General features: G+C 46.6%; 1 protein-coding gene across 1 annotated transcript in view; it reads left to right on the forward strand.

Annotated features, from left to right (window-relative positions):
* The window catches only part of LOC119168534 (iris-like), a 30,532-nt gene extending 12,914 nt beyond the window's left edge, over positions 1-17,618 (forward strand). The window contains exons 4-7 of the mRNA XM_075865360.1: positions 5,020-5,133; positions 8,807-9,011; positions 11,820-12,037; positions 17,378-17,618. Of these exons, the coding sequence (XP_075721475.1) occupies positions 5,020-5,133; positions 8,807-9,011; positions 11,820-12,037; positions 17,378-17,548 (708 nt within the window). The 3' untranslated portion in view covers positions 17,549-17,618. The remainder of the gene's footprint in view (positions 1-5,019; positions 5,134-8,806; positions 9,012-11,819; positions 12,038-17,377) is intronic.
* The last annotated feature ends 677 nt before the right edge of the window (positions 17,619-18,295 follow it).

Raw genomic sequence — 18,295 nt, forward strand, 5'->3', positions numbered from 1 at the left:
TTGCGGAGGTGCCGAATGGAACTCTGGTCATTCGCATTTCTTGTATTTTTGGCAGTGGTCTGCCTGACATTGGTAGCCCTTCAAACCACAAGAAACGAAGAGCATCTCTGTCTTCTTCTCGAATGCTGATTTGTAGAAACGCCTTCTGCACGTCTGCTGTAATTCCGATGGCGAAAAGGCGAAACCGGATCAAAACCTTGAAAAGGTCAGCATTCAGATTAGGACCTTTTTCGAGTTGTTCGTTGAGAGAACAAGCTCCTGATGCATGCGATGATGCGTCGAAGACTACGCGAAGTCTCGTCGTCGTAGATGTTTCGCGGATTACCTCTCGATGCGGCATGTAGTATAGGTGCTGTGTACAATAAGGGGCATCTTCAACTTTTTCAGCATGACCGTCCACCTCATACTGCCTGATAGCCCTATCGTAGGCTCTCATGGCTTCGTCGTTTGGTGACAGCCGCTTGACGAGTCCATGGAGCCTCGAAAGGGCTACTTTGCGATTGTCGGCCATGTCGACGAGAGGTGATTTCCATGGCAACGCAACTTCATAGCGTCCTTTCCGAAGCCTGGTAGTGTTGTTGAATTCTTCCAAAATATCTGCGTTGCACTGAGACGTCGGCGTGTCGGCAATTCCGATAGCATCGAGGTCCCAAAATCTTTGTAATGGGAAGGCGATCTGGTCGTCTTCGTGGGAACCTGTTCGAAGAACACATACTTGGGTGCTTGCTTTGTTACTCGTGCTTCCACCACCAGATAAGGGGCCTTGGAGAGTCCAGCCCATCTTTGTGTTAATGGCGAGTAAGGCAGGGTTTTCTTCATCCCACCTCACTTCACTCGTGTTGGGCATCAACTTCCAAAGCTGGTCCGATCCAATGAGGACACTGCGTCTCTCATAATCATATGGTGGTTTTGGGACGTTAAACCCCACAAATCAATCAACCAATGAGGACACTCACACCTGGCTCACAATCTACACTCGGGTAAACGACTGCGTCAGCCAGATGTTTCCCCTCCGCTGCGATGGCTTGAAGAAGACGACTCTGCCTTGGTGCTTCAATCATCTCCTCGCAAATAAAGGGCACCACTATGGCCTCAATGTCAATGGTTAGGTCGTCGTGCTGACTGCGGAGCGTGATCTTGACCATTTTGAATCGTCGGGTTGGGTCGCTCGCTCTACCAAACGCACTGATGGCGAGTTCGGTCTCGGCAACAGCAGGTAGACTTAGCTTGGAAGCGACGCTCTCAGTGACGAACGTTCGCTGGCTTCCGTTGTCGAGAACACCGCGTATATAGCAACAATGAGATGAAGTCGTTACCCAAGCTCGAAAAGTCTGGAGAAGAACATCATTGATGAGTCGGGGAACTGAAGCTCTCTGAGTGGAAACTTGCACCGTAGCATTCGGTTTCTTCTGAGCATTAGTCACTGATGGTGTTTCAGAACTACTAGCATTGCACATCGAGGAGGCGTGTCTGCGCTTGCATGCTTGGCAGTGCACTCTCCGCCGGCAATTGCGGACCAGATGTCCTTTTGACGTGCACCGGAAGCATCGACCGTCTGTTACAAGTTTGTTGCGCTTCTCGGCCAGAGTCATGTCACTCGTGCAGTCCTCTGTCTTGTGATCGGTAGCAGCGCAGAAAAAACAGGACGAGGGGGAAGATAGTGTCTTGTTTTGAAGAACGGATGCTGTAGGAGTCGCGGACTGCTTCTTGAATGATCTATTTAATACAGGTACGCTGTTGTTCGATGTCGTTGGCAAATTGTTCACTAAAGAACTCTTTTCTCGACATTCAACTTCGATGCGGAGAAATTTCATCAGCTGCTCAAGTTCCTGATCAGATGAAGCCTGGCTCGTTTCCGTCGTGTTCTCCATACTTTCTTTTTTGAAGTATTCTACGACAATGTCAGCTGGTATGACTTTGAGCAGAACTTCATTCAGCATAGCCGCGTAGGATGACTCCGTGATTCCAAGACTACGCAGTCCCCTCCTGTTTAGTTGAACTGTGTCGAAAAGCTTGCGCAGAGCAGTGACATCACTCGCTAATTTCACTGGTTTGAGCGTGCGCAAATTTCCTAAGTACTTCTGCTCAATGACTTTCTTGTTTCCAAACCGACGTTTCAAAATTTCCAGCGCGTCATCGTAACAAGAATCTGTCACCTGAATACCGGCGACGGCCTGAGCTGCAGGTCCATCTAGAAGTGAGGCCAAGTAGTGAAACCGGTCTGTGTTGGACAGCCTTGGGTTCTCGTGCACGGAGTGCAGGAACATATCCCAAAAGGGTTGCCACTTGATCACGTTTCCATCGAAACGAAGAAGCTCCAGCTTGGGAAGTCGTGCGCCGAACTCACGTTGTGGAAGTCGTTCATGCTCGCTCGGTGCACCCTCACAGGTCCTTGCGCCCATGGCTGGAGTTGTAGACGACGCCGGCGTAGCAGAAGTCTTCAGAACTTCAATGTGGTGCTCGAGCAACGCCAGAGTACTGTTAGCGGCGTCATCGTATTGCATGACCACCTCATAGTCGTCTGCCGCCAGGTCGTCAGTGATCAGGGTTTCAACCTCGTTGTTCAAGGCTTTAAGTTCCACGTTGCTGGCGCGTAGGCGGCCGTGCAGCATTCGAAGTCCAGAAAGCTCGAACTCATTGGACTGGAGCACCTGGTTGACCTCGTTGATGATTCTCGTGTTCATCGATCGCCGCGAGGCCCGCTTGCTCTTCGCTCGCTCCATGTCGGTCTAGCTCGCAGCGCAGCTCACCCACACCAGGAATGAAAGGCTCGGGTCGTTGTAGGCTTGATTCCCGGGTCGTCGGCACCAAAATCGATGTGGGAAAACCACGCTTCGGAGTTTAAAGGCACCAAATGAAGGAGACGCAAACGCCAGCATCCATGGTAAAAGAGCGTGTTCTATTTCGGCTGGTCTCTTCCTCTTCCTCGTCGTTCTCCGTCTCTTGGTGCGCGCGCTATTCGCGCGGGAGGTTCAAACAATTTCCAACAAACCGCTTCACTTCTGTTCCGTCTGCTTGTCCGCTCATACAATTTACAATAAACATATACCCTTCTTTGTTGTTCATTTTGTTTGTGCTATGTGGTTGCAATGTGCTATGTGGTTATATAATTTGCGCTATGTGGGTGTGTGTTTGCTGGTGCTATGTGGTTACAGTTAGGCATATGTGGTTACAATAGATGGATATGACTGCCTGAAGATCGAAGTACTTTATTATGTTGTCTCTTACATCTGGGACAACACAGTGCAACTCATGAAGCACGGTCAGCGAAATATGCAAGTTTGAGCGTCCATTGCTTTGATTTCATTGCCGTACACGTGGCCTCAGCAACTGCCTCCAGCAGCGCATGTGCCAAAACTAATCGCCAAGACCACGACGCGAAACTAGAGAGATCATACGCTATCTCTTTAGACAACCTATTGAAAACCAAATAAAATAATTTTTTAAACATTTTCACGCACATAGCATCTTTGTTTATTGATCTTCCTAATAATAAAAAAAGATTCCATTGTGGGTGGTAATATAATTGAACAATCTCTTAGTGCATCTATTGTAAGAAGTTGCAAGTTTCACTAGTTTCCATGTCGATGCACATGATATGTGCAATAGAGCACAAGTCTTCATTCGCTGTTTTGGTAATCTCTTTTTGCAAATGTCAATGGCTTCGACGTTCAACGGTTTTAGAGGAGTGGAACCAAGCTCATCATCGACCTGCTTATCGCGCCTCATTTACTTTTCCCCTATCCGTCGACCCCACTCTCACCCCTCACGGCGGGGCACAATCTTTCTGCCTTTCCGCGAAAGCTCGAAAAGCCCAAGTAGACTTGGAAAGTACAAAAAACTATTTATTTGGTAACAGACAGCAGGCATTTCCACAGCATTGCGAATAGGTGGTGTAGCTTTGCATCTCTCTGCCTCTTGTCCCTCTATATAGCATTTCTTTACATATTCATGCAGAATCGGCACCACCACTGTTGTGTTCGCTAGTGTTCGCGATCGTATTACAGATACGATCGCGTGCGATCGTATCTGTAATGTTTGATCCGGTACGCTATAAATTAGGCTATTAGTTCAAAAAATCACAGCATATCCAGGGAATGAATGATGATGAGCGGGGGGAAGCATTCATTCTCCCGTTCGTGCATATGTCCAGCTGTTGGTCAATCTGTTCGTCCACGCGCCTGTCCATCTGTCTGTTTGTGCGTCCGTCCGTCTAGTGAACACTCAAAGTACCACCATATCCCATCTTTTCATGATGTATTGATTATATACAAGTACCGCCACCTAGGGGACATTCCAAGAACTAAACTCCCTTGTGGCACATACCCGAGAGAGGTGGTTACTACAGAAGACGATCGAATGACGCCTTGAGGAGCTTCAGCAAAAGCCCTCTTTTGCAAATTTGCATTATCAAAAGTCAGGAATGATTGATTTATATGTGGGGTTTGACGTCCCAAAACCACCATATGATTAGGAGAGACACCGTATAGTGGAGGGCTCCGGAATTTTTTTGACCACATGGGGTTCTTTAACGTGAACCCAAATCTCAGCACACGGGCCTACAACATTTCCGCCTCGAAAGTCAGGAACGAACGCGACCAAATCAACCATATAAAAATGCAGGCTTCTATCAGTGTGATGCCCGAAAACTGTAAAAGAAAAATGGTATGAACAGCAAAAAAAAAAGTGAAACGGAGAATCTTAACAGATAAACAGTATCACAATACATGAATCGGTTGTACTATAGGCTGGTAGCAAGTTTAAGAAGTGTACCATCCCCAAAAACGTATTGTGCGGAACCACATCACAAGATCGGACAGTACACGCATTATGAATTGCAGCAGCGTTGATAAATTGTCTTTGAACTAGTCGTAGGGGTGTATTGGTCTTCAGCTATCATCCGAACTCGTGAGTGTACATGACACGATGACTTGGCGTGAAGCTACACGTGCGCTAGCAACAAGCAACGGGCCCTAGCATCCTACAATCTGTTTATTTGCTTTCTGCGGTCCTATCTAGGTGGACCGTTCGACCTCGCTCTTCCTGCTAAGCCTCCTCTTCATCAAAGGGAAATGGCGCCACGTATTCCACGTCACCCGTGGCTTTTTCCACGAAACGCAGAAGAAATCCAAGGTAAGGACGCATTACAAGGACTTGTGTTAGTTGATTATAACTTATTAAAACTACGGCATACAACGCTACGGCCTATAGGCTTGAGAAAGGCGTCTGACGATGCACTTACTTTCAATGTTTTGTTGCGGTAATAGTATACTAATACCTGGGCTTTGACGTACCGACACCATGATGTGATTATGAGAGACGCTGTTGTGAAAGGCTCCGGAACTTTAGACCACATGGTGTTCGTTAGCGTGCACTGAAATTGCGGAGTACTGGCCGTTCCACGCGCTTCTCGCACAGCCGCAACGCACGTGCCGGGACCCCTGCCGCCCCAGCCGCACGCAAGCGGGGGACAAATAAGCCAATAGGCGACGCTCTTTCACCCTCTGCTTGTGTGTGGCAGGTGTGCCAGCACGTGCGTTGCGGCTGTGCGGGAAGTGTGTGGAACGGCCCTACACAGGCCTCAAGCATTCACCTCCGTCGATATGCGACCACTCCGGACGGGATCGAAACCCTTTGGGTCAGCAGCCGAGCATTGTAATTACAATACACCGCCTCGGCGGACTTTGTTGCGGCCACCGAACATCCTACGCATTGCAGTGACACAGTGAAGTCATGTACAGCACTCTGCGATTGAAGTGCCACGCGAGGACGACAAAGCTTTTACTGAAAACCAATGAGTTTTCCGACTGTGAGAGGCGAGGGTGGTTTGACGACCAAGAGCCCCTGCTCTTTGGCGGCTCCCTCTGCGCGCCACGTGACCTAGACCACTTGCTCGTCGAGGTCTGAGCGAAGCAGTGTGGCCTCCCACTGCTGCGTCGTTGCAATTAGCAAGTACTGTGGGCTGCCATGGAGACGTATAGCATGACAGCCCCATAGTAGTTGAAAGAGGTCGACCAGAAAGGCGCGGTGCAGCCAGCACTGAAGTGTAGATGTTGCGGGGTATGTAAGAATACGGAAGTGAGGTTGGAATGGAGTCCTTTTGTTGCTGCCTTCATACGAACTCCTGCCGTATGAGTTAGTGATTAGTTTCTGGTGGGACAGTGAAGACTGACCAATCTGCAATGCTCGTATTTTTTTTGTATACGTCACCATGCGGGTCGCGTGTCGACCACCAAGTTTCCTCTGTCTCATTTGGCGTTCCGATCTGAGTTAGGCCCTACGTTCAGGTTAGTGGCATAACTGGAGCGCACGCTATTGCTAGTGCTATAGCGGTGGCGATGATGACTGGGGACGCTAAGAGCGTTCGTTACACGTTGTGACTGAATTTGTGGTCGTGGCAGCGCTCAAAGAGCACTGCCTGCCACGTCTTCTAAAGCGCCTGGCCACACATAACGCGTTGCAGCGTGTGCAGCTAGTGCGTTCCCTCTGCCTATGGAGAGACAGCGCATGCGCGTGTGTGTGGCCAGGCGTTTAGAAGACGTGACAAGCAGCGCTCCGCCAGCACTAGCACTAACCACAAATTTAGTCACCATGTTTCGCGAAGTTTAAGAAAGTTCTTTCACAATATATTTGTCACCGCCACGTGCTAGCAACGTGCTGTCATGGAACTTAGGCGTGCATAAGAATCGCTTGCAATGTACCATGAGGCGCACGCTCTCTGCAATTGTTGGCTGGTGTATCTGTGCTGCAGCAGACATTCTTTAACACAGCGTCCTGCCTGCCTTGTCCATTTATTGCCGCAGTTATATAGGAGATTGCTTCACTCGGCCTTTTTTCACGCATCGTTCGAAGAGGTCTTGGTGGCTTGTTGGACATTTCTCCTTGTTGACTTATCGTTCTATGTTTTGCAGGGTGTCTTAAACTTATGAGGCGCTCAAAACAAGACACTGACTCCATATATTTGTCCTACCCGCTTCATACAGCCCGAAATGCTCTGTGAGCTCGGAATGACTATCGCTTTGCGGAAGCGAACCATTCCTTTTTTCTTGACGGCACGTGGGTTTTTGGCTACATCACTGATTCCTACGAGCATGCTTTGGGGATAGCCACTGCCTTTCAACTTTTTGTGTTTCGGAAGACGTTGACAGGAGGTTTTGATCCTATGCAGAGTGCAAGAAAAGTTATGGCTCTTTTTACGTGTCCCGAGTGGTTGCTCGAAACTTAGGAAAGCTTTCTTTTCACAAGTGTTACGATACATTCGGCTGTAAGGCGAACATAGGGTGAACGTGTAGGCATCGGCGAACATGCAAGCTCAGGGCTGTAAGGTGAGTTTCTGTCTGTTGATTGGGAACTCAAAATAATGCAACATAGTGGCGAAACAAACAAAGCCCAGCGTATCACAGCATGTCGTATTAGGTTAGTAAGATGGAAGCCTTGTATCTTTCTTCAAACGCGAAATTCGACCGTTGGCGTCAACACGAGTGATGCAAAAAATATCACGTGATGACTTCATCATATGACGTCATCATTAAGCCACAGATAATGAAACACATGGTTGATTCCTTCATTACAGAAGTTAATATAACACGAAATGTAACTTTTCCTCACAAAAGTATTTGAATATTCTCTGGACATAAATGTAAGAGAGCCTGCACATTGTCTGCTTAACAGCTGTAGCAGCGTTTCACGTAAACGCAATCTCGTTGACCAGCCTCTAGTCTCGCGTACCGAAAGGTCGTAGGTTTGTCTCCATTATGCGGAACATTTTTTTTGCTTTCTGAACTTGTGTATTTTTTCATTTGTTTTAACTCTATTAGGCTTAATTTAATTATGGGCATCGCATGTTACTCTTTGTGAAGTTACTTACAGACCCGTTTACGAAGCAACCCGATATCTCATAATCTGGCATTTCCGTGACGGAAATACGTCACTGAAGGTGGAACCTGGTAAAAAACGTTTTCGTGTAAAAATGTTGCGAAATGACCATGACGAACAATGAAGTCCTGAGTGCTTGTAGTGTCTGCGACCCAAGAAGCGGTGAAAAATCATGTTCGGTTCCGAAGGATTCCGGGAAGGAGCGGTACAGGGTTAATGAGTCTATTGAGAGAGAAGGAAACTGCTTTTGCTTTAGAGTAATCTTAGGCGAATGCGTAAGAGACCCCGAGAATATTAAAGTGAAAGGTTTACCGGCCTATAGTCGAACGAGCTTCGCTGTGTATCTCCGCGTGGCCTTGTATCCAAGACCCCGGGACAAGTCACGCGAAATTTGAGTGCATGTTAATGAAACCCAGGTGGTCGAAATTTCCGGAGCCCTCCCTTGTGGCGTCTCTCATAATCATATGGTGGTTCTGGGACAATATGACCGACATATTATTAATCATCCGTGCAAAATTCAGTGCTGGCGTTGCAGCTGTGCTCTATAACATACAACGAGAGCTTTCGTCGGTCTATCTACTACTCCGCATACCCTTCATCAACCTACACACGAGGTGAAAGTGCGAGGAGTGCGTGGTTCTTTAACAGAGGAGCACTCAAGCGAGAGTGTCTTTTGGTGGTTTAAGAGCCTGACGTGTCTCGCACCGACTGCGGCAACGTCTTCGGAAACAAACCATACAATATTAGCGAGTGGACGAACTATGGAGCGTTCGACTAGCTATATAGATAACGTTAGGTTGGCGCATCGAGCTTCGGCTACGAGGGTAAACACGCATGGTGAAGTAAACAGTGTAGCTTGCGTAAGCGGGTCTAGTCGAGCTAAACCACTGCCATGTTCTTTTTAATGGAAATCGTACTCGTTGCTGTGCAGGTGGTTCGCATGATGAGCCACACGGGACGCTTTCGTATGACCCACAGCGAGGAGATGGGTGCCAGTTTCCTTGAGCTTCCGTATCGCGAGCACAAGAAGACCATGGTGATCTTGTTGCCAGACCCTCCCAACAGCCTGCGAGACCTGGAGAGGAAGCTGAACGCCCACCACATCCTCGCCTGTCTCGACAAGCTCGAGGACAAGGGTGAGATTCGCGTTGGCACAGCAGATGCCTCTGTTGGCTGTTTGTCATTACATTAGCCATGGCAGACATGTGGCGTGACTGATTCGTAAAAGCCACTGGGGGCAGGGACCTCCTTGAATTTCTGAATGAAATTGCCATGAGCGGTGTGATCGTTCGAATAAGGCGGAAATAAATGGTGGGTGTGCATGTAGGTGTATTATTTGGAGCGTATGACCGCGATTCTCCTGTGACACTAGCGTGCGTAGGTGAAAAAAGCACTTTGTGATCATGTAGCGGAAAACCTGGCGTCAAGCGCTAACATCAGATGACAACCACACACTCACGACTAATCACAGACGTCACGTATATGAATTGAGCATGGACCTCGCCCCGAACCAACAAAATGCATATGCCTAGTCCAAAAATTGAGTAGACGTGCGTTCAAGGGCGATATGACCCTTTTCCGGATTGAGTACGGCCGCGGTTGAAGTTTGCGGCTCGCAACAAAATGAATGTCTTTCCCCAATCTTGTGCTAATGTCCAAGCTGATTTGATTATAAAAAACGTATTGACATAGCCATTAGACCGTTTTCAATATTGTAAAGTCAGCTTTGCTGCTATGCAGTTTGAACAACTATTGGTGTCTTGTCGTTTAGTGCTAATAGCCTGTTTAAGTGCGGTTTACTTACGCAATAACGCGGAAAATGTTAAGCCGCCTCTTTTGATATGAACACTCATAATTCACAAGCCCCAGCATGTTCAACTAGGACCGCATGTGCGCTTGAAGCACGACAAGTGCTGCCATTTCTTGTTCATATAGGCAGTGCAGAGAAGCATGCTTGCGAGTTATGAAAAGGGCTCATTGAAAACCCCCAGTTACAAGGTCAAAATATCAGGTTATGACGTCATGTCACGAGGCCACGTGACACGGACGGCGGAATATTACGGACGCCAATACAGTCTGCACGCCTGGACAGGCGAAGGCCTCGTCAGCCGCACCGGCCTTCTCCACGTCTCTCGGTGTGCTTGCGCTGCCTTAAAATTGAATTGACGTATGGCAAAGGAAATGCCCTCACAATGTTTATTTTTAATTGCTTTAACTGTATTAAGCTTGGTTCGGTGTGCCACCTTTTGCTGTTTGTGAAGCTGCTCACAGACCCGTTCACGAAGCAAGCCGATACATCACACAGTAAGCGCCCGTTCATCCGAACTGGATTGATTGAAACTTGCAGTTAGTTTGATCTTACACACTGGTGCCTGAGCTGACCTGTGAATTTCTAGGGGGGAGTACTACCGATAACTTAAACGCGTTTGTATCCACAATGGTTGATTTGACCTGGGAATCTCCTGCATTTTATCATTCCTCGCAGTAGTCGGTCCTTAGTGATCACAAAATGTTGCAAAACCAAACCAAATTCAATAGAAATGAAAAAGAAGAAAACAGCAGTACTTCTTAGGGGAGAATTCGGACCTGGCGTTTCAGCTCTTGGGCAAGCTGCAAACGATGCTTATGGAGATTAGGCAGTGGAAAAGCAGGTAAATTCAAATTACTGATCAATTTAAATTTTGGTTTCTTTAACTCTGTCGTGGAAACTTCAGGAGTATAAATAGCATCACATATTTCGATTTTAAGGCTTACTTCTCAAATGAATGTACATAGAGGCTTGTTATAGTGGCGTATTATTCACTGATAAACTGTTTATGTTCGCTGTTACAGCTCACTGAAATAAATTGACAAAATAACCTGCCACAAACTTATAGTAGCGCCTGATTCACATGACGAATCCACAGATGACTTTGTTGGTTTTTATCGGCGCAGTTTGGCGCGATTTCCGTTCATTCTAGCAGCCGCTAATTCCAATTCCTTTTAATTCGAATAATTTTAAAGTACCCGTCAGGTTTAAAGTAACGAGCTTTGTATTGTTGTCGTCTCAAGCTAAAAAACAATCATAATATGGTGGAGGTGGTTTTAGTGGTTCGTATTTGCTCTAGGCAAAGTCTAAAGATCGCGATATTCTACACGGGGACACAAAAGAGGAGACACAGACAGGCACTGACTAACAACGGAATTTTTATTTAACACGAAACAAATATATACAAAAACACGAGAAACATATGAAGCATGAGAGCATTTATTCTGAGGAATGCTTACACGTGCTCTTCCAAAGAAGATAACTCTGTCGTCAATAAACAAACAGATGCCATGCCGATGCACAATCAACGTTCTCGCGCAATATGGGCGGCTTCAATTATTTCCTGAGTGCGCTGGTCTTCATGTCTGCCGATGATTGTGCTTTTTTGAAATAGAGGGGTTCATCAACAGGAATGGCGATGAATGGCCGAAAAACCTTCATTAGCATTGAGCACATTATTGTTGTGCTCACAAAGACAATCATTGAGGCACCTTCCTTATGTTTTGGCCTACATAGCATCCCCTGCATGCAAGTGGACATATTGTTGGTGTATTCTATCGTTTGCGATGCTTGATGGGGCTCTGGCGTTTCCTTTTCGTCACAGGAAAAGTTAGAGATGAAAAGTATGACAGTTTATGGAAGGCTGAAAAAAAAAAAACACTTGGAACACCGCAATGTTGCCCTTATTTCCTTCAGACGATGAGATACCTTAGAAAAGTAAAGTATGACTGAAACCTTTTTCAATCGATCAGCTTCTAAGTCTGCCTGATGATCATTTTCCGTGCAGTTTTTTTTCTCCGGTGGATTGTAGATCCTCCACATTTGCCCACCGTTTCATAGTCATGTGGCTTTGTGGCCTTGCAACTTACGTGACGTTCGGGTTGCACTGCCATGAATGACAAGCAGCGGAACGCAGGCCCCCTGAATGTGAGCGTGCCCATGTTCCGCGTGAGCGACGTGATCGACCTGAAGGAGGCGCTGCCGGCGCTCGGCGTCAACGACGCGTTCCAACCGGACGCCGACTTTTCGACGCTGTGCGACTCGGCCGCCAGGGTCTCGTTCGCGCGTCACGTGGCCGTGTTCCACGCTCGCGAACGTTCCACCAGCCAAACACCCAAGTGCAGTGGAGCGCAGGTAAGCTGCTAGAGAGAGAAAAAGAAAGTAACAGTTTTTCACAGAAGTCAAAAGTATTGTGCAGGCGTACATGACGTCGCCTACATCATATATACTTTGTATGGGAAGGACAGAAATGCCCAATCATAGAGTTTCCTAAAATTAACTTGAGGGGACTATGGCACTGCAATCGTTTGGCAACCATGGTAATGATGGGTAGTACATAAAAGTTTGCCTACTCTTTGTGCTTGCGTGGTGTGAACGCACTTGTGGTTTTGTTTATTGCTGTGTTTCGGCTTTGTTTATAATGATTTGTAATGAAAGAACGGATCGTGAGCTGATTAGTATTGGTGAGCCGAAAATTTTCATAATTGTTCAGCGAACTGGGAGCACGGGAGGAGCACAGGCACGAAGCAAAGAGAAGGCACACAGCACGAGAAGCAAATAGGAGGCTGTCACAGGTCCCGTTAATTAGGGAGGCGATCGCCGGGCTAATTCCAAGGCCCGAAGTATCGCCTTCCCCGAACCGCACCACGAAAGCGTGGACAATTTAGAAGTGGTCCTATTTGGCGCGCCAGCGGACGCCGGTTGTGGCCCAAAGAACAAGTCAGAGCCGAGAGTTGATAACCAAAACAAAATTATATTCTCAATTATGGCAGATCGAAACGATACACAAGTATTCACACTCGACAATAGTTGAATACAATATGTCACCAATCAAACAACGTACTACACAGTACAATCAGCGACACTTGAAACAACGGACACACACAACAATACGCACTATAATGCAGTCGCATATATGCATCGAACAACCAAGACACTTAAAGACTAAAGAGTTAGAAAACTTACTCAGTCCAAACTTCTTGGAACAAAAGTCTGAATGATACTCTTCCGAGAATCACTCACTCAAAGTCCAGTGTTGTTGTCGTTCCACTGTCCCCGAAGTTTCTCTTCCAGGAAATCTCGCGTCTTCACTTGGCCGCTCTCCAAGCTTCAAACTTCTTCGCCGGAAACACGTCGGCTTCACAGACGCAGCTGTTGCCACGCGTCTTCGCTCGATAGCGGTAGACACACACTCTTGCCTGTAGCTCGAGTCTTCACCCCTCAGGTAAAAATCCTCTTCTTCTCCTCCTTTGTCACGGAAGACAAAAGGCTTCGCCCACAACCGGGCGGAACACCCTACGCACTCTGGCGCCTACTTTCTTCTTCTCCTGCTTTGTCGCTAAGGGCAAAACCTTCACCGACAGACGCGGCGGAACAACCCCCCCCCCGCATACTGGCGCTATCTTCCTTCTTCTCCTGCTTTCCCATCTCTGCTGCTCGGTTAAATACCTTCCGCGCGAGATTCCAGAAAATTCTCATCATTTCGTCGGCGCGATGCGCAGCGAAGGCTGGGGGAAAGCGCGAGACGGTTCGACGGCCGTCCGCGACGGATGACGCAACCCGGCATCACCACGCCCCTTTCCATCGAGAAATTTCCAGGGCTTGCTCGGCCGCGATGTGAGGAGGTTCGTCGGCGAACCTACGCTTCCGAGAAGGGAGGGACGCGCGCCCGGGGAGTCTTTGGATTTGTTTTCTTTTTTTATCGTTGACTTCGAGGCGTCTCTCCGGTGCTTCGTCGGGAGATTTTGGCGGCGCGCCCTTTTGAGCGCTCGTTTTGTGACAGAGGCGCACAGCACGAGAAGCAAAGAGGAGTCACACAGCACGAGCGCTGTGTGCCTCCTGTTTGCTTCGTGTCTCTGTTCCTCCCGCGCTCCCAGTTCGCTGATCAATAGTGAACTACCAACTAGCCCACATTCCATCCTATTGCGAAAATTTTCAGCAAATTTTAGCTGGAGTTCGTCTTGCGCCAAAGCGAATTCAGCCCTCAAGAAGCCAAACGAAGCAAAAAAAAACAAAAATTAGACAAATACGCGTTCTACACTTGTAATTTTCATGCTCGCTGAAGCGCCATGCGTTGCAGCACCTCTAGACACCAGTGTAAGAGTCACCTTTAAGGTCTATAAAGAAGCTCTGAGCCCGAGCAGCAGGAGCGCAGAAAACAAAAGGGGAATTCAGCTTCTTTCAAGTCGTGAAAGCCGCCGAAAACCGTAACATTAATGATGGTGATGACTGTCGTTATGAAGCGTCATTATCATCATTTCCCTTCATCAATTTATCCATTCTCTTGTCTGGTCACGACACCTGCGTAACGCCTGCAGCTACTACTGCTGTGAAAATAACTACTGCATCTGCTGGTTGTGGTGGTACTGCTTCGTATGTTCAGATAACAGGCCGAAGGGGGGGGGGGTCCCCACTGTTTTCTGTTTTGTGTTAAATTTTTATGAGCTGGGAAAGGGCCTCATTAGAAAAGAATCATCCATCTGGAATATATTTGAGCGCAAATGGACAACACAAAACAAGAGACGAGGACTGTACGAGCGCTCAACCACTTTCGTTTTTGCAAAAACTACACAAATTTTTTTGAACAAACTCTTGTTTACCCACAGGAAGAAAAGGCTACTCCCGCAACTTTGGATGTAACTAATTTGGAGGCTTATCACTAAAAAAATTAGCGCACTGCTGACACAAAATATATTTTTCATTAGTTTACACTATCGGCCTACGGAGAGGTAAATTATATCATTTCCTGTACATTTTTGACATAAAATAATAACGAACCTTGAATGTTGAGCAACTGCCTCACACCTTAAATTCAGGGGTCTGTTTTGACAGCTTTTACTAAGGCGCTGAAGTTGAAAATATTTCTCACATGTTAAAAAAAGGTATTATGCTAATAAGCCAGAACGAGTTGAACCATATTGCACATTTATCTTATTATAAATCTTTATAAATGCGATAATTGCAATATGAGTGAAAATTAAAGCTTTTTGGGGATGCTTTTGAAAAAGTAATCGTCATCACTTTGGATGAAATTTATGAGACACCCCTGAACTCCACTTACTCTTGATGGATTATGAATTTTTTTGCGGAAGTCGATTGAGCAAAAGCTACACGATCTCCCGCTAAATAACCATGTGCAGATGCCAGGCAGTTGGGGTGTAAATGCCACTGGGAGAGATGCCTTGAGGAGGGAGAGCGGGGAGCGAGCGTAGACTATAGGATACGCTGCCTGCGTCGGCGTTGCGAAGAGAGAGTGTGGGGAGCGTAGGAGAGGAGAGAAAGGAAGAAGGGTGCGCATGCGCTCTAAGGGTGGTCACGTCACACATCGGATCGAGCTCGACCATAAGAACCTTCGCCTCTAGTAAGCTCTTTCAATGAAGCCATCAGACCAGAGGTACTCAAGCACGTTGATCCCAGGGAACCATGGAGTTTCTCGTAAAATTACCTGGAAGGAAGTGTGGCGCTACCGTCCTTGCGAATTCTTTTTAAAAGCCCTCCATGAAACCACTGGAAATGACGGCATGTGTGTCTGCGAGGCTTGTGTTAGCTGGTGTTGAGCGAGGCTTCGGCACAAAAGCGAATACGAGTGCGTAAATAAAGTTTCTCTAAAACAAAACGTTTATATGCCGATCTCATTCACGTGTATTATATGCTAATATAAAAGTTCTCTTACCTTTACGGCCCAACCAAACAGCCAATGGAAGAAACAGGCAACATAAAAGCGGCAGAGGGAACGCTTGCTACGTCATCTGCCTGCCAAGTTTAGCGGCCATTGGTTACTTCTTACGCTTTGTAAAATTGTACACCGACGCAAAACGTTGCAGTGCTGAATAAAACGCGTTTTTTTGAATGACAAAAATAAATAGCTCATTACATGCTATTTTAGTAGGAAATCAATCATTCTAACTTGAAGCCAGACGCGTCTTCGAGGTATACAAATCCGAGTCCAGTTCGAAGCTCACGCGTATTCCGTCAATAATTTCCTTGCATCCAGCACCTCACTAGTGCCAGCAGGTAAGATTGCGAGAAACTCTACGCAGGGAACCCTGCTAAGCTCTATTAGGTTAAAGAAAACCTGCACACCCCTGCCCCTCCCCCCATTTTACAACCACTTTCATGCAAACATTCAATCACGCTACATTCATGTGCAATGATATATATATATATATATATATATATATATATATATATATATATATATATATATATATATATATATATATATATATATATATATATATATATATATATATATATAACCCCGTCTTTTGCAAGGCATAATTATGCCTTGAAAAAGACGGGGTTCTCGTCGAAACGTCGGCACAATAAACAGTTGTTATGTGAAAGCGCATCTACTTTCATATTTATATATATATATATATATATCATCAGCCTGACTACGTCCACTGCAGGACAAAGGCCTCTCCCATGTTCCGCCAGTTAAACCAGTCCATATATATATATATATATATATATATATATATATATATATATATATATATATATATATATATATGACACGGACACCAGAAATATTCACTGACACGCAGGTGAACGTCCTGGCCTTGCACAAAACAAACTGATGCGAAGCTCAGTCACACCCAGGGCCAACCGCACGTCGGGAACTGGATTCAGTCAACTACTTTGCTTATTTTTCAGATGGGCTATAGTGTCGAGAATGCTCACAAGCAATGGCGGCACCATATCCACTTCCCAGGTAATCAGACGTGGGAATAAAAGTACCATGCGTCCGGTTTTTACAGTCTGCCTGGCTACAATTCCCCAGGTTCCACGGAACCGACTTTGAAAAATCATGTATAAGGCTACAAGTTGGAAAAGTGTTGCAGGAATGTCTTTAGACTTATTCAATCTATGAGTCATGCCGGTCGCGCAAACATTTGCGAGCGGTGATCAAAAAGCGTCTCAAGGAGGCCGTTGTTCGCGCTTGTGTGCGACTCATACACATCATCACAGGCAGGCGCAGCGTCCCCCATCAGGGTATAAGGTAAAGGGTGAAACATCATACAATGAGTGACTGAGCCGAAGCAGTCGTTTGGAGACCCAAGCGGCCATTTGCGACTAACTTGGTCTCTTGACCAGAGCTAGTCGTAGGTGTGAACGAGCCTCTAGTGCACGGTGGTGGTCCTCAGAATTGGCGTGCCAACCGCGCAGAAGCTTGTTAGTGTGCCGCCTCGAAGATGAAAGCAACTGAGAAAGAAGAAGAAAAAAAAAAGGAAACGCCGGCAGGGTTTTAAAGTAAATATATGTCGACGCGTCTAGTGGCGCCTACCTATATGACTTGTGCCTTAAGAATACTGAGGACACATGAGGGTTTTCAAATGATTGAGGGTTTTTTAAAGATACATCTCATAACCGCGGAATTACCGAACGTGGAATTTCGAAGTAATACTCGTCTAGGAACGGGTCATATATAGGACTCTCTTCAGCGCCTACTTGTTAATCGTGCCTGTGCAGCTTCCAGCTGGGAGCACATCAACGCCGCCAGCAGCGGACGATGATGGGGAACAGAAGGACGAAGAGGTGAAGTTCATTGTGGACAGACCTTTCCTGTTCCTCATCATGAACAGCGAGCCCAAGGCTGTTCTCTTGTTCGGCTCCGTCCGCAAGATATTCGCCTGGAAATAGATGGTCGTGGCCAGCCGTCGTTTTCAGAGCTCCTTATATCCATACGGCTCTGAGAAGAGTTATTTTCTCTGCGGTGAACGTGTTCTTCTACTTCTATAAAATGCCACTGTCCACTTGCAGTGTGTTCATTTTGTCTGTTTGAAGACGTAGCTGCACAGGGAGATGCAAAAATTGTCAAAAGGTGCGCCAAGTGTGTTCTATATATGCGTTTAATCAGTAGGACCTGTGCCGCCATTGCTTAAGGTGCAGGTTCACAGCCATGCAGGCTTTTGTTTATTGGAGGTAGAGAGGACACGATATGGCGTTCTGAGAACAACGTACCTTTCCCCCAGAAAAACCCATCATCATGGGTAGGCCGTGGTAAGTCGCGCGTCACCGCTTAGTTTTCATTTTTCGCGCTTACTGTGAAACTTGTTTTCTCTCGCATTTGGCCAAAAAAAAAAAAGCCAATCCCGAAATGGAACAGGAAAAGTAGGATGAAGACTGACTCTTGCTAGTGGAAAAACTGGTATGATTGTGAATCACCACAATGACAATCGTACACATCATGCACTCATTATGAATAATATCCTGCTTCCCGTAACCAGTGACTGGACGGAAAATTCCGATAATTAGGCGTATCCTGTCTCGGTATGGCTGTCTACATCTTACTTTTATGAATTTTGAAGCCTTCTCAAAGACAGAACTTGCCGTAAAAGCTTCTGGGTCGTATTCTTCGGATCTGAACAGGTCAAACTGGGCTGTCAG

The sequence above is a fragment of the Rhipicephalus microplus genome, chromosome 6, assembly GCF_043290135.1.
Source record: "Rhipicephalus microplus isolate Deutch F79 chromosome 6, USDA_Rmic, whole genome shotgun sequence".
Classification (NCBI taxonomy): domain Eukaryota; kingdom Metazoa; phylum Arthropoda; class Arachnida; order Ixodida; family Ixodidae; genus Rhipicephalus; species Rhipicephalus microplus.